The sequence below is a fragment of the Eretmochelys imbricata genome, chromosome 8 (genome assembly GCF_965152235.1).
Source record: "Eretmochelys imbricata isolate rEreImb1 chromosome 8, rEreImb1.hap1, whole genome shotgun sequence".
Lineage (NCBI taxonomy): Eukaryota > Metazoa > Chordata > Testudines > Cheloniidae > Eretmochelys > Eretmochelys imbricata.
In genome coordinates this window covers 85,211,617-85,227,970 of record NC_135579.1, presented here as the reverse complement: position 1 = coordinate 85,227,970, position 16,354 = coordinate 85,211,617, and the positions used below count along the sequence as shown (strand labels likewise).

At 39.5% G+C, this 16,354-nt stretch overlaps 1 protein-coding gene across 5 annotated transcripts; it reads right to left on the bottom strand.

Annotated features, from left to right (window-relative positions):
- Positions 1–1,619: 1,619 nt before the first annotated feature.
- CRYZ (crystallin zeta) lies at positions 1,620–16,339 on the bottom strand. Of its 5 annotated transcripts, none has more exons than XM_077824089.1 (9): positions 16,231–16,339; positions 11,131–11,247; positions 10,644–10,796; positions 8,693–8,856; positions 7,559–7,610; positions 5,154–5,303; positions 2,314–2,415; positions 2,116–2,211; positions 1,620–1,812 (listed from the first exon to the last, which is right to left on the bottom strand). In XM_077824089.1, exons 2-9 carry the CDS (start codon positions 11,239–11,241, stop codon positions 1,651–1,653), a joined length of 990 nt encoding a protein of 329 aa, XP_077680215.1. In that variant the 5' UTR covers positions 11,242–11,247; positions 16,231–16,339; the 3' UTR covers positions 1,620–1,650. The 5 variants fall into 5 exon arrangements, with proteins under 5 accessions (XP_077680215.1, XP_077680214.1, XP_077680218.1 ...); XM_077824088.1 differs by lacking the exon at positions 16,231–16,339 and adding an exon at positions 15,577–15,720; XM_077824092.1 differs by lacking the exon at positions 16,231–16,339 and adding an exon at positions 9,856–10,013 and having other exon boundaries at positions 11,067–11,201.
- Positions 16,340–16,354: the final 15 nt, after the last annotated feature.

Sequence of the window (16,354 nt, the reverse complement as noted above, 5' to 3'; positions counted from 1 at the left end):
ATAGTGCAGATTTTTAGCGTAAGACTCTCTTCTGGCATATCAAGAACTAGATTATACGGTTTGAATCCATGTCAAGATCTGTTGGTATTTAGAACCAATGACCAAAATATTTCATATTTGCATGTAATGTGAGAGTACGGACAACATGGTACTACCAACTTCATTAGTGGACTAGCCCCAGGATAGGAGTATATTGATCCAAAACACGTGCTCGTATCATGATTAAATTATCGTGGGCCTGTCCTTGAGGAATGGGGAGGACCATTCTTTGCTCTGTTCACTAGTTTAATAAAATATGGAATGTGGTAACAGAAAACAACAAAAATGTAAGCAAGCAAAAACAAATCCACACTTGTATAACAGTTTGTTTACTGTTTATTGATATTGCCAACCGAGAACACTGACTAGCAGTTAACCATATGTTAATCAAAATAGCCATATCTGATTATTAGTACTTGTCCTGGACCACAACATAAAGAGATTGAATTTACTCATGGAATGACCATCAAATAGGACTACAAAATGTAGGCAAGCTAGACCTGGATTCTGCTCCAACATCCCCTGGTTTCTATAGCATTCTGGTGTGGCAAACGCAAATTTCTGCTGCAGATTAACAAATTGAGATTTTTATTGTATTAGATATGAAGAATAATACAATCAGTACAGAGTTCCTCATTTCACAGTACATTAATTTGTTTTACAGAGTGGTCACATTTTCAATATGCTGCATATTTTGGTATCCATGAAAGGGACTGATGATTAGGGAAAGACAGCTTGAATTCTTGGCACCCAAGAGGGAGGCAGCTCCTCTTTCCCTCCCATTATGAGACAGCTGACTTTAAATTCAAAAGAAAGAGGGAGGGGATTGAACTCCTCATTGCCCTCCCTTTCAACAGCAAGAAATCAGCACATTATCTGGCTATTTCTGCTAAAATGAGATCAGTAGTAAAATAATGAATGATGACACTGGGCTTCACAGTCTCCATCCCATTGGGATAATTTGGTCAATTACACCTCTCAGGATATTGTTTAGTCAGATTCAGGCATACAACGCTACCCCTGTTTACATTCAGTTCACATCTGGGAGGCTCTTAGCAATCATAAGGGCCAGAAAGTTAATGATTGTAAAATCGAAGTTTGGATTCTAAAGCACACTTCTGTGGCAGATGCTGAATAGCAACATATTTTGTGGCTACAGAACACATGGAGCCCTACTTACACATATATGTCGCTCCACTTTAAAAGGCAGACTGAAAGTCACATTCTGCACTAGCTAAAGCTTCCCTGTAGTATTCAAGGGAAGCAATAAGTACAGTATTGTACAATACTCCAGCCTGGATAGGACAAAACAGATATCAGTGACAAGACCAACGCAGAAAGGAAAAAGATACAATTTCCAGGTCAGCCAAATTGGGGATGGGGGAAGAGGGGAAGAGTACTTAGAAGCTTAAATCTGACACTCTGCTTTTCATTACATAAAAAAGCATGTTCATTTAAGGCATCCTCCCTGTCTAAATTAGACTTGCTATTACCATAAAATATCTGTGATCAACCCTATGTTTTGTAAAACATGCTAAATGAACGATACAGGCAAGGATGTAATTAGAACAGCCAGGATATAAATGGAAAGAAACTTTATTACGTGACTTATCACATAAGGAGTACCATCTTTCCCAAAGCACCACTGCTGTTAATGAGGTCTTCATGAGCCTTTGCCACTTTTTCCAATGGATATTCAGGGCCAACTACAGGTTTAAGCCAGCCAGCTTCTATACCAGCAAGCAGCGCTGTTTCACATTCATACATCAACTTCTGTATAGTGAAGATAGTATTTACTGTAAGTCATGTGCATTTTTAAAGTACATTAGATGTATATACAAAGTTTTAATCCAAATTTCACAATTAAATGCATTTTACATTTCTGAGATTTCTTAAAACTTCTAAGTGTCCATATAGAAAAATAAAATGTATATAATCTAATAAAATTGTACCCTTACACTCCAAATCAAACCCAACTATGCTATTTTGCTAAACATTTAATTTGCTTAAACTAAAAGTTTATAAGTTAATAGAATAGCTCATCCAAGTAAATTCTTTGAACTAAAAATGCCTTACCTTAGTGGCAGAAAACAGACTAACTCCTATTATGCTGGATTCTTTCATCATAGTGTCTCTGGGGTTTATTTCAATTGGACCTCTACTCCCCACGATCTGATACAAAAAAGTTTTAAAATAAAAAAAACAGACACTTAATCCAAACATTTTTCAACAAATTATAAACTTAATTTGAAGGCAATGACAGAAAATACTTACCATCACCCTTCCTCCAGGTGATAGTAGTTGTAAGTCAGTGGCAAGATTAACATTAGCTAGCATTTCTATTATCACATCAACTCCCTGCACACCACTGAATTCCTACACAGAATATAAAAAGAGATAACCAATTGAAAAAGTTCACATTTGGATGTCTGTGTATATTTCACAGGCTGTAGGTAACCTGGGGTTTCAACATGTTAAGTTTGACATATCTAATGCAATTCTGAAAATCTATCTTCATCATATTGTGACTTGGTGGGATCTGAGTTTCTAAATGCTCCCTCCCTTCATGAGATAGTAAAGCAAATAGGAAACACAGCTAATACAAGTACTATAGTGCAATCTCTTTATCATGAAAGTTGAACTTACAAATGTAGAATCATGTACAAAAAAAGCTGCATTCAAAAATAAAACAATGTAAAATTTTAGAACCTGCAAGTCCATTCAGTCCTACTTCAGCCAATCGCTCAGACAAACAAGTTTGGTTACAATTTGCAGGAGATAATGCTACCCACTTCTTGTTTACAATGTCACCTGAAAGTGAGAACAGGCGTTCACATGGCACTGTTGTAGCCGTGTCAGATATGCTAAACATTTGTATGCCGTATGCCCTTTCATTCTTTGGCCACCATTCCAGAGGAAAAAGAATGAGGAGTACTTGTGGCACCTTAGAGACTAACAAGTTTATTTGAGCATAAGCTTTCGTGGGTTAAAACCCACTTCATCGGATGCATGCAGTGGAAAATACAGTAGGAAGATAGATATATACACACACAGAGAGAACATGAAAAAATGGGTGTTGCCATACACACTATAATGAGAGTGATCAATTAAGGTGACCTATTATCAGCAGAAGTAAAAAACCTTTTGTAGTGATAATCAGGATGGCCCATTTCCAACAGTTCCAGAGGACATGCTTCCATGCTGATGATGCTTGTTAAAAAAAATAATGCGTTAATTACATTTGTGACTGAACTCCTTGGGGGAGAATTGCATGTCTCCTGTTCTGTTTTACCTGCATTCTGCCACATATTTCATGTTATAGCAGTCTTGGATGATGATCCGGCACGTTTGTTTTAAGAACACTTTCATAGCAGATTTAACAAAGTGCAAAGAAGGTACCAATGTGAGATTTCTACATATAGCTTCACCACTTGACCCAAAGGTTAAAGAATCTGAAGTGCTGTCCAAAATGTGAGGGGGACGAGGTGTGGAGCATGCTTTCAGAAGACTTAAAAGAGCAGCACTCAGATATGGAAACTACAGAACCCGAACCACCAAAAAAGAAAAATCAACCTTCTGCCGGTGGCATCTGACTCAGATGATGAAAACGAACATGCGTTGGTCCGCTCTGCTTTGGATCGTTATTGAGCAGAACCTATCATCAGCATGAACGCATATCCTCTGGAATGGTGGTTAAAGCAGGAAGGGACATATGAATCTTTAGCGCATCTGGCACATACATATCTTGTGGCGCCGGCTACAACAGTGCTATGTGAACGCCTGTTCTCACTTTCAAGTGACATTGTAAACAAGAAGCAGACAGCATTATCTCCTGCAACTGGTAATCAAACTTGTTTGTCTAAGCGATTGGCTGAAGTAGGACCGAATGGACTTGCAGGTTCCAAAATTTTACATTGGTTTTATTTTTGAATGCAGCTTTTTTTTTTGGTACATAATTCTACATTTGTAAGTTCAATTTTCATGATAAAGAGATTGCACTACAGTACTTAGGTGAATTGAAAACTACAATTTTTTTTTCCCCACGGTGCAAATATTTGTAAACAAAAATAAATATAAAGTGAGCACTGTACACTTTGTATTCTGTGTTGTCATTGAAATCAATATATTTGAAAAATGTAGAAAACATCCAAAAATATTTAATACATTTCAATCAGTATTCTATTGTTTAACAGTGCGATTAATCACGCTTAATTTTTTTGAGTTAATCACGTGAGCTAACTGTGATTAATTGACAGCCCTAGTTACGATTAAAGCTAAGATTTAGTCATGGGTATTTTTGGTAAGTCATAGACAGGGCACGGGCAATAAATAAAAATTCACGGCCCGTGACTTGTCCATGACTTTTACCAAAAATACCCATGACTAAACTTCTACTTCTGGGGCCCACTGCTCTGGGGGGGCCTCTGCTGCAGGGGAAGAGGGCAGCCTGCTCCAGTGCTGGAGGTTGACTGCCACCCCAGGACCGCTACTTGGTCCCTCCCCAGGGCGCCCCCAGGACCGCTACTTGGGCAGTCCCTGGAGCCAACCACACTGGCCACTGCTTAGGCAGTCCCCGAAGCCAGCTGGCCCCATGCTTCCCCTGGGTCTCTCCAGCAGCAACAGGTGTGACTGGCCATGGGGTGCCCGAGCAGCTGGCCTCAGGGCCAGCTGCTCAGGTGGCCTTGAAGTCAGCTGCACCAATCATAGAAAGTCACAGAATTCATGACTTCCGTGACCTCCGAAAGAATCACAGCCTTAGTTATGATTTAGTACTCTTGGTATCCATATCTTTAAAATGAACAATTCTCCTTTGAGCAGAAATTAAAAGGTTGTGTACACTTTGCTCCAGTGGCAGACTCCGACAGAACCCTAATCTTGGTTCAAAAGAAAAATATAAAGAGCTGTTTACCGAATGTTTCATTTCATAAAAATTACAAAAAGAAAATATCTATCTAGTTCATCTGGATGCCAGCACAGAATTGCCATCTATAGTATGTTTTCTAGTCAATTAAAAGGAAGATAATTAATAGAATCCAAAATGGATTTTGAATATTTTACTGGAAGAAGAAAGAGGCTGGAAGAGTTATGAAACCTTCAATCTGGTAGTAAATTACCTTAATGTTATCAATGTAATCAGCTTCTCTGTGATTAAACATTTTGTGGGCTCCATTTCTCAAAACTATGTTCATTCCTTCTTCAGTTCCAGCTGTGCCTAAAACCTTTAAACCATAAGCTCTGGCAATCTGGCATGCTGCTATTCCAACCTGGAAAAATGAGTTACATTTCCCTTTACCATTTATTTTCCCACTCTTAATATAAATATCACCTATCAGAAACTCAGTACTTTACATGTCAAATTATCTTAAAATACGTTTTTATGCATAACATAAATCACCAGCATTACTGAAACATTATTCTGATTTTTTCAAAACCGCTATCCGATATTTGATTTACATTCACACACACAACATTGTGTACTAGTAAAGATGCTACACACACAACACACCTGATACAAAACCAAGTCAAAAGTTAAGCCATGTAACAGTACATATTATCTTTTCTTCCCACAGACAGAAACCACTAACATGATCACCATATACCACAGATAACGTATCACAACTTTGACTCTTCACCGCAGAAGAGGTCCATTTAGGATCTCATTCCCAGGCTCCCAACACTACCAAAAACAGACGAGACTCCCTAGTCTCACTGCCCCTTCTGCTGGGTCCTGAGAAGCCACACTCCAGTTTCAGAAAGCCAAAGGAAGGCCTGCAAAGCGTAGTTGCCAGATATTGTGGGGACCCCAGAGAAAACTCCCAAGCAGGGAAGCCTCAGAGGGTAGCAAATTTTGGAGGGGGAAGTAAGCACATGAGCCTCCATTCTTAGGCAGCAAGTAAAACCACTGGAAGTCTGGTCAGACACTGATCCTGCCAAACAAACATCTGCATTCCCTACCACCACATCCTCTCATCCCTGCTTTATATCTCAGTTGGTGGTGAGAGGTGTTTTATTAGTGCCAAGCAGACGTAAAGTCTTGTTAGTGCCCAAGGACAAGTAGGCTTCACAGTCTCAGCTGGCTCAAACTACTGCTTACATGGTATGGGGAATGCAAAAGAGGAACGAAGAACATGTATGCACAAAACTCTACCTCTCTTTTGGGGTTACTCCCAAACTTGTGCCTCCTGCGAAGACAGGTTCTACAATCTATCCTGACCAGCCTGCAGACAGACACTTCCTCGGCTAATTTAAGTGATGTTATTCTCTTCTATTGGTAACAAACTACCTCATTCCATTTCTGTTACTAACAGAACTCCATCTGCTGCGATTTATGGTTCTGCTAATGAGACCTGCATCGAGGACTGTTATGTAAAGTAAACAAACTACCTTTCCCATAATAAATCCTCATGACCATCACTCTTGCCAGGCGCTTATCAACTGACCTATCTGAAAAACCGAAGTCACCTTTGACATTTACATTTCAAACTAACATATGGCATGACTAGATTATCTCAACATCCAGAAGTTGTTCAATGAACAACCTGAAAAGAATGTAAGATTTAAGGATAATCGTAGAAGTGTATGTCAATGAAAGACGTACCACAAACATCCACGCTTATCACTAGTACGTACCCCTTTGCCTACTCTCTTCTCACTGCACTTGCAAGTGTTTTTGTAACAGTCTGCAAATCCATAGAGGATAATCTTATTTGTGGTCCATGCCATTGTAAAGCAAAAACATGTGTGTTCCCAGAAGCATATAAAAGAAGTGGGAACAGAAAATCAAAACTCAGTTTATGAAAATAAAGAAAAAACATATTGATGAATGTCCTTCTAGTCTAATATATTACAAAAGACTGAGTTTTCTCTCATGTGAGACTTTCCTACTCAGCCTTTTGCAGCTAACCGAGTAACTCAACAAAACTTGGCCAGCTCACAATAGTTTTTTCCAGCCACTGGAAAGGGGAGATGTGGCCACTTAAAGTTTAACTATTCCCTCTTACTCTACCTCAGCCTTCTTGTTTATTCAGCAGAGCCAAAGGTTAGCCTTTTGTAAATACAGAAGCTAGTTGGGAAAACTTAAAGTCCATTCAGGTATCTCCAACATCTCCCATTTTCTAGCTACGTTACAGTTAATGGGTGAGAAACAGCACAGAAAGTCCCTTTCCAGCCAGTGAGCATTTCTTGCACAACTAAGAACAGTTTGCCTAACTTTTAAAAATGCAACTTTTCCTTTAGCTTTTCTCTTAGGCAGACTAGCTGTATGGCTCCTGAACCAGCTTCTGACCGTTCTCCACTTTGTGATTACACCATGGGATGCCCTACATATGATTTAATTAAGTTCATAGGACATCAGCATTTCGGGCCACATGTGGTCATTTGTGCAGTTTCAGGCTGTTATATTCTGGATGATAGGATTTAACTTTACGTGTAAAGAGCCTTCATGATAATTATTTGCCTATTTGTCACAAAAATAGATATACAAAATACTTGCTAATTTAAGGCTTTTCAAAATACTTACTCCTCCACTTGCCCCATGGACTAGCACAGTTTCCCCTGCTTTGGCATGCCCTCTGGAAGACAAAATGACAGACATTGAACTATTTAATACATTATAATTTTAGCAGATCCTGTCCATTGTCCAGCCATGATATGTAGTTGGATTATAGGAATTAAATCTAAATCTTTTTAGATCACATTCAATGCGCCTAATTTTCCTCTCTAGTTTTACACTGAGTTAGTCCTGATTCATTCTGGGATTAGAGAGGAGAATCGGGTCTTATCTCTTTTAATAATTCCTGGTTGCTAAAAGCTCTCATTCCTGAATGTAAATACAGGTATAAGCCATAACAATGGGAGTACCACTTTCATGGTTGGTATAGGTGTGTATTAACACCAGCCTACTATTCAAAACAACATTTTCTTCAACTTTAGTCTTCCAGGTTTTAAAATAATCCACCCATACTTTTTCAACGGATAAACTAGATGGTCCAATGCTTTGTTCTACGTATTGATCTAGATTGGATTCCCAGTCCTGATCTCTCACACTCTTGCCTATCACTAGAGTACAGATTTATTAATCAATACCATGGCTATTGGCAGGGTTAAATACTTAGAGCTAGTAGGAGTTCTGCCAACATCTCCTGAAGACAGAGGTGATGGAAAGATAGGACTTGTTTCAGTCATAATTTCTGCTTCTTGATTAAACCAAGGGGTTGCAGTTGCATAACCTATCTAGTCCTTCTTAAGAAGGTGAGGTGAAGAGGGGTAGGAGGAGGAAAACAATTGACTCATTTATTTCGGTGTATACACTTTTTTATTATATAGAGTGCCGCTCCCAGTTCTGGGCACCCCAGATGCACTCTTAAAAAGAAAAAGACAGTCAATTGCCTTCACATCACAACTCCCTGACAATACTGTAGGCAACACATTTAATTTAACCCTCCAACAGAATCCCCACCAAAGTCCTCCTTCCATCACTACCCTACCTAAAAAGTCTCTCATCTCTTTATGAAAGTGAGAGATAAAATAGGCCTTGTAGTGTGCCCTGAAAAGTTAAGCCATGTAACTGGCTATTATGGATGGAGTGTCTGCTCTATTGTTTGTATTTTAAGTCTTCAAAAGCAGAAGATACAAACAGAGCTTGGCATCTTACTTTTGGAAGAGTGCACGGTAAGCAGTGAAATATGGGATTCCAATGGCAGCACCTTGCTTGAAGTTTAATTTATCTGATAAGGGGAAGACTGTGTCCGCTGCAGCAACGGTATAATCTGCATAGCCACCAGAGATGGTACCATTAGTAAAAACCCTGTCACCTTTCTGGCAGGAAAAAATAAAAATGGTTTAGACACAAGTTCCAAGTACTTTAGTCAGTTTTTTATGTAACACTTCTGTAAAAGTGTGTGTGTGTGCGTGATTACCTTCCCAAAAAGCAGGTAGAGGGATTTTATAAAAATCAAGGAAATGAAATCTATGTAACACAATTTTGTATATCCAGATTTCAAAAGGTGTGTGTATAGACTACATCCTAGGTTCTATACTGTCACACACAAGGCTACTGCATGATTAAGATGATCCTTAATGAACCTGAATTCATCCAGCTGGACTCCACAAGGAAAATGTCAAACATTTTACAAGCTTATGAAAAGAACTTCGGCAGTTTTTGAAGCCTGAGATTTATACATTCTTAACAAGAATAGTTATTGGTAACAGTTATTGTTGGAGTCCTTCAACAGGATAAAAATCACAACCTCCACACAATCACCAAGTAAATGGGCTGTGAGAAACAGGGAACAATATACATCCCAAACACACAGGGTGTGTTTAACACTTATTTCCAGCCCTGGCAGCTACGGAGTATCAACTACTTTGGTACTGGTTGTGAGCTGAATATAGCACATCCCAGTTCTTAGAACATGGTAATTTCATGTTCTGTACAGTTTTTCCTCAGTTCTGTACATTCTGACCCGTTGTGGGTGTCTGACTTTCAAACTCACTGTATGATTATCTTAGTACCTGCATAGCACATAAATCCCTGCACTTTGATTTGCTGACACCTATTATTAGCCAGAGTGCCAAGATCTGCATAATTGCTATGTGGCTATTTCTTACATACCATCAATATACAAATCTCTCTATTCTGATTGGCTCCTCTATTCAGCCCTTTCAAGCTGTTTGTCTGCAACTATTGCTCTCATCTTCTTTCCCTCCAGTTTAAGCAGAAAATGCCAAAATTTACATGAAAAACTAAAAGCAAAGAAAATAGAGCTGTCAATCTGCTGAAACAGAAAGTGTTCTGTTTATTTTTGAAGTTAACACCTCTGTCATATTTTCCATCTCCAGGCCAGCAAGGCTCTTGTCTCCTCAATAACTGTCATATCTGACTTCAGAATGGGAGAATCCCAGCTCTCTACTCAAATACAGTTTTTAAACAATACATATTCTGCTGTTAGTCTTTGGCCAAGAATCTTACTGACCTGTAAGGAAATAAAAGAGAAGGCCAATTAAAAAAACCCCACATACATTTATCTTTTAAGAGCCCACCTTTTCCCCCTCCCCAAGAAGATATTGTTTAACCAAAGGACAGCGGGTGAAATATAACCACTATGAGACAGAAGTTCAGTATTTAAACATTGTTATCAATAGATACATCTTGTATTTTCCCCCCTTCATTTTAAGTCTGAATATTAAAATTATCAGCAAAATAACTTCAGGGTCCTTCCTGTCAGTCCAGGATGATGATGACAATAATTACAGCAATCTTGACTTTTATAATGCGCCTACAATGCTTTAAAAATGTTTCTGGACCAGTAAACAGAACCCCAATCCTGCAAGCAGAACCATGTAGTCAGGCTCCTGCACCAGTGCTAAACTCTACAGATCTCTATGGGGCTCTGTATGGGTGTAAAGGACAGCCCTCCAGGGCAGCTTGTAGGATTAGGGCCACTAATTTGACCTGGTTGCATGCTTTTAACGGCCAATTAGAGGTCCCCAAAACCCAGAGGAAATTCTGACAGGCCACAAATTATAGAGGTAGCAGTAAGTAGTGCAACAATAATGTAGGGAAAGAATAAGCCATCAATTAAAAAAGAAACAGAATATAATACCTTGAATACAGTTACATGCTCCCCAACAGCTTCAATTACTCCAGCAACATCTGTGCCAGGAGTGTAAGGTAAAGGTGGTTTTCTAGCATGAGCACCAGAACGAATATATGTCTCCACTGGGTTTACGCCACATGCATGGACTTTGATTAAGACCTGAAGAGAAAATGTTATTTGTTACATATCATTACAATCACCATAATTTTGCATTAACAGCTTCGTATTATTAAAGCAATTGACTTGACTATTAAAGAGCCCTTAATATGGATGTGAAACAATTTTGGAAAGTCTTTTGTATTCGATATATAGACTGCATTAGAATAACAAAACAAATTAGTTAAATCTGATGCCTGTGGCTTTATTTATGTATATGCTGTTCAATCTACTCATATTCAGAATGAAGATGGTTCTGTTTTGGACACTCACTCAGTTCATATTCAAGTCATTACCATTCAGTGCAATTATCTTAGTTTACAGCTATCATTTCCACCTGATTTTCTTTTGGATTCGGCAATAAGACATCTGACAGGAGCTTAAGCACTTCAGGTCCACCAAATTCAGAAACTTTGACAGCTCTCATCACGTTTCTTCCAGTTGCCATAGTGATCTGAATGTCAGAAGATAAGAAAATATTGCATTAACTTCACAATCCAGTTTTCACCTCAGAGGGAGGAGAACACACACCCTACTTTTAGACAACCGTTTAAATCAGGGGCTCACTACTGATTTCTTTTCAAAGAAAAGATGGTCTTTCATCTTACAAATCTTGCAAACGAAGAGCGTTACCACCATCTCCTGTGGGAATCTGTGGGCTTTAAAGTGAATCAAACATGTAAATAACTACTTTAAAAATATGAGTGCAGTAGTTCCTATATTAGATATCATGCCATCACATCTTGAGGGAAATACATTGTACTTTGGGACCCATGGTTGCATTTTACAAAATGAATTTCCAATTTCACTTATTAAAAAAAAAAAAACAGGTCATATAGTGAGTATTCAGCCAGGGTCTAAAAAGTAGATTTCCAGCTTCTCTTTCTGCTTGTTATTTAAGACAACAAAAAGCTCCTTGCTCATAAGCCCTCAAAAATAAAAGATACAATGGGGAATTAAAATATATTCGAGGAAACCAGAAAAATTGAATACATATGTATCCTGAGGAGTACAGTTAATGTATCTAAAAGCTAGCTTGACTATGCATGTCTGTGAACTATTTTAAGATCATCAAGGAAAGCATACACTGACAAGAATGTGGGAAAAACAAGGCAAAGGTACATTAGTCAGACAGATAATTCTTCCTTTGGACCATGACAAAGGTCCAAGTCTTAGAGGGGTACTCAATCTTACACTTTCCCAAGCCCTCCTCCTCAACATATACATTACATCAATTTTCCAAAGGGTAATTTACACCACCATATATTTGGTTTACTATACAAATGGATAAAATACAGCAACGCCTAAACGCCCTGTTTCTACACTAATCAGAAAGGACAAGTTAAGCCACAAAACAGAATAACCAAGGCCCCAGTTTTGTAACTGGAGCTACAATGGCAAACTCTTGCAGCTGCATGAAGGCCCACCATCCATCTACTGGAATTTGAATGTAGAATCAGGGCCCAAGCTAGAAGTGCTAGCTCTGTACTGAGCACAGCCCAGTAGACAGGCATGGTTTAGCGCTAGCTACAAATGAGAATTTCTGTTCTGTGGGAAATTCCAAAATAAAAAAAATGGTTCAAATTGTCAACATTTTTTCTTTTAGCTTATATCAAATACACATAAATATTATGTAATGTTTATATTAATGTTTTAAAATAACAAAGACTATATAAAACATTTCAGCATTATAGAAGTGAAACATTGACATTTTCCACATCAAAAGTTGTCAAAAATTGACATATTCCCGCTAAACATTTTGAGTTAGACAATACTGTACTACTGACTGAAAACAACTCTGCTGAAAAAATTCAGCCAGCTCTAGTTATTATATACATGGTACTACTTAAGCAATCCTATTATAGTATTTGTATGTAAGAAATAGCACATATTTGGTAAATAAAAGGTTATTTTACTGGAGCTGTCTCAGCTTCATTACTGTTTTGACGTCTCATCACACAGCATAGAAAATATGAAATTAAAATTTCTCTCTGAAGCAGTGATCTTTTCCAAACATTGTCTCATCATATTGGTTTAAATTAAAATTTCCAGTATAATAAAGATGTAACTGCTTTAATATAAAGAAAAGGAGTACTTGTGGCACCTTAGAGACTAACCAATTTTTTTGAGCATGAGCTTTCGTGAGCTACAGCTCACTTCATCGGATGCATACCGTGGAAACTGCAGCAGACTATGCATCCGATGAAGTGAGCTGTAGCTCACGAAAGCTCATGCTCAAATAAATTGGTTAGTCTCTAAGGTGCCACAAGTACTCCTTTTCTTTTTGCGAATACAGACTAACACGGCTGTTACTCTGAAACCTGCTTTAATATATACACTGCACCACGATATTCTCAAAGGAAATTTTGAAGTTATGAGCATGGGAACAGAAAAAAAATTGGATAAAAAAAATCTTTAAAAAAAGTGACCACAGAAATATTGGGCCTGCTTCTCCATATGCTGATCATCTCAAAACCGTAAGGCTCATGGATGCCTTCAGCTATGAAGCATTCACTACCTTGCAGAGTGAACTGCCATCATGGTACACTGCTACTTCTTCCTCCATACTGCCTCTAAAATCTAAACTTTCCTCTGTCCACATAGCAAAAACCCTCGCCACGGTTCTACAACACACACACAAACTCTGGTGATAAACAGAAGCTAAATGTAGTAGTTCAAGATAGATACACTACAACCTGGGATATGAACAACTTCCATTCTCGAGGTGTTTGTAACTCTGAACAAAACGTTATGCTTGTTCTTTCAAAACAACTTTACAACTGAACACTGACTTAATACAGCATTAAAACTTTACAGTACATAAGAAAAATGCTGCTTTTAACTACTGTATCTTAATTTAAATGAAATAAGCACAGAAACAGTTTCCTTACCTTGTCAAACTTTTTTTTTTTTTTTTTAAAAACTTTCCCTTTTTTTAGAATTTTACTTTTAACAGAGTTCTATACTGTACAAGTATTTGTTTGTTTTGTCTCTGCTGCCTGCCTGGGTACTTCCAGTTCCACATGAGGTATGTATATAATTCACCTGTCAGCTCAACTGGTGTTCATAACTCTGAGGTTCTACTATATTTTCTTGAATCACAAGCTCCTCTTTTTGCCTTTTAATCCTCTAAACTTAAAAGTATGAACATTGAGCCTCTCCCCCAGCCTGGAAGTGCCCCGCGTGCTTTGTTATTTGCAAATTATTTTATTTTACCATAGTCCAGGACATTGGAGACCCTGTTTTGCTTCCATAGGCACTGCAAAATGTATTTATCAGTTTGGGAGTTTGAGAACCTCTAATTCTCATTAGTTCTCTCGTCTCAGGGTTTATCTATACATGCAGTAGTTATTCTGGAATAAGAGTGTCTTTTTCCAAATTATCTTATTTGGAACTGGATTAAGAAACACCAATACATAATGTCCTGTGGCACCTTATAGACTAACAGACGTATTGGAGCATAAGCTTCCGTTGGTGAATACTACATGCATCCGATGAAGTGGGTATTCACCCACAAAAGCTTATGCTCCAATACGTCTGTTAATCTACAAGGTGCCGCAGGACTCTTTGCTGCTTTTACAGATCCAGATTAACACAGCTACCCCTCTGATACCAATGCATAATGTTATTCAGGAATAGCTATTGGTCTTTACATTCACAGCCTACGTTAATCTGGAATAATTTTCATGTGTAGACAAACCCAAATTTAAGAATTTTCTATAGTGCCTATTTACACTTTTCCCAGATAAATTAAATCTGCAGTGAGTTCCCTAGCAGACTTCACAGAGTTCTTAAAGTATTACCTGTGTGCTCACTAAATGTCTCTTCCGCACACTGTGAGAACACTACAAATTTTATATTTTCTGTGTAGAAATTCTGCACATATACTCTTAATCATAACTGCAATTTCACTTGCAGCCTAGGGCCTAAAAGTTCTAATTGAATAACAGGGGTCCACATAAGGGAGATGGAAACATAGGGCTCCAAGACTGTACCTAGATTTTATTTATACCCTGTTGAAAGTGTATTTGTTATACTTTCAAACCAAAGTTCATTCCCAGGTGCAAGGTTCAGAATTACTCCTGTCTAATTTTCAGACCTACATTGAAAACTAGGATTGATTTAAGAAACACCACACTCAAACAACTAAATGGTGTCCCTGTAGATTATTAAACATTATTCCAAACTGGCTTATTGTTTCAGATCCAAACATCCCAGTTCAAAAAGCCTGGATGTTTCATATTCCATAAAATATTTGAAGGTTTTTTATATTTGCTAAAGTACTGTGTCTCCCAATTAAGAGAAGAGAGACTGTCTCCAGTTACACCTGATAACATATAAGCTGTTGTCTCTAAAACCACCCAAAGAGTTTTCAGAAGGATTGGATCCTCATATTAAGATATTAAGTCCTTCTAGAAAACTGGTTCTCAAATTGTACAGTTGGCCTTCCTGAGGCAGGTCCAGCAAAATAGATTTTAAATGATAGTCATTTTAAACATTATAAAAGTAAGGCATTACAGTGAATTTAGAGATTTCAGAGTAGCAGCCGTGTGAGTCTGTATCCCCAAAAAGAAAAGGAGCACCTGTGCCACCTTAGAGACTAACAAATTTATTTGAGCCTAAGCTTTTGTGAGCTACAGCAAGTGAGCTGTAGCTCACAAAAGCTTAGGCTCAAATAAATTTGTTAGTCTCTGAGGTGGCACAGGTGCTCCTTTTCTTTTAGTGGATTTAGAAGCCACTCAGTCAGGCAGCAAAGTAAGTGCTCACATTAGAAGGTTCTGACCTTAACACCTGTGTGCCTCCGTTGCTCCATCTCTACAATGGTATCAATTCCTATCTCATAGTGGAGCAGTGGGTTAGTTTCAAAGCCTTTTTCATAGTTTCCTTGTGGTGTCTAAACCCACATTCCGGTGCCTAGTTTTAAGCACTCAAATTCTATCTACGCGACTTGCCCACGGAGCCGATGCTAGAGCCCAAAGCGCTAGATCCGATGACTTGGTCTACCCAACCCACCGGCCTACGTTACACAGCTGTTCCCCCCAGGCTTTCCTGCCATTGCCCCGACGCTTCAGACACCAGCCCGAACACGGGAATAGCCGTCCCGGGGATCCCGGCCCTGCGCTCCGCGGCCCCCGGCCGTCAGCGGCGTGCGGACAGGACGCGCCCCGAGAGGGAAGAGCGAGGGGAGCCCCCGTGCCTGAGCCGTGGCCCCCCCAGTGAGGCGCTGCCTGGGATCTGCCCGAGCACGGGGCGCTGGAGCCAGCTACCGAGGGGGGCTCGGCCCGGACACGGGGATGAAGCCCCGGGGGGGCGCAGGAGCAGGGGTCCCCCTGGGGCTTCCCAGAGGCGGCGGGGTCTCCGCGCCCTCCCGCTGGGAACCGGCCCTGCCCTCAGGCCCCCCTCAGTTCCCAGCCCCCACCTCCCGCGGCCGCCTCACCTCTCGCGGGCGAGCGGGCCGACCTCCTCAGCTAGCAGCAGCAGCAGCACCCCAGCCCAGGGCAACGGCCCCGGCCCCGGCCCCGCCCACCCCCGCGGGCCGGGCTGTTAGACCCTCCCCCATC

Coding starts and splice junctions, on each gene's coding strand:
- CRYZ (XM_077824088.1), bottom strand. CDS start 15,606: ATGGAGCAACGGAGGCACACAGGTGTTAAG. Junction 10,797..11,130: donor CGAATCCAAAAGAAAATCAG/GTGGAAATGATA, acceptor TTTTCTCTTCAG/GTCTTAATCAAAGTCCATGC. Junction 8,857..10,643: donor AGCATGTAACTGTATTCAAG/GTATTATATTCT, acceptor TTTTCCTGCCAG/AAAGGTGACAGGGTTTTTAC.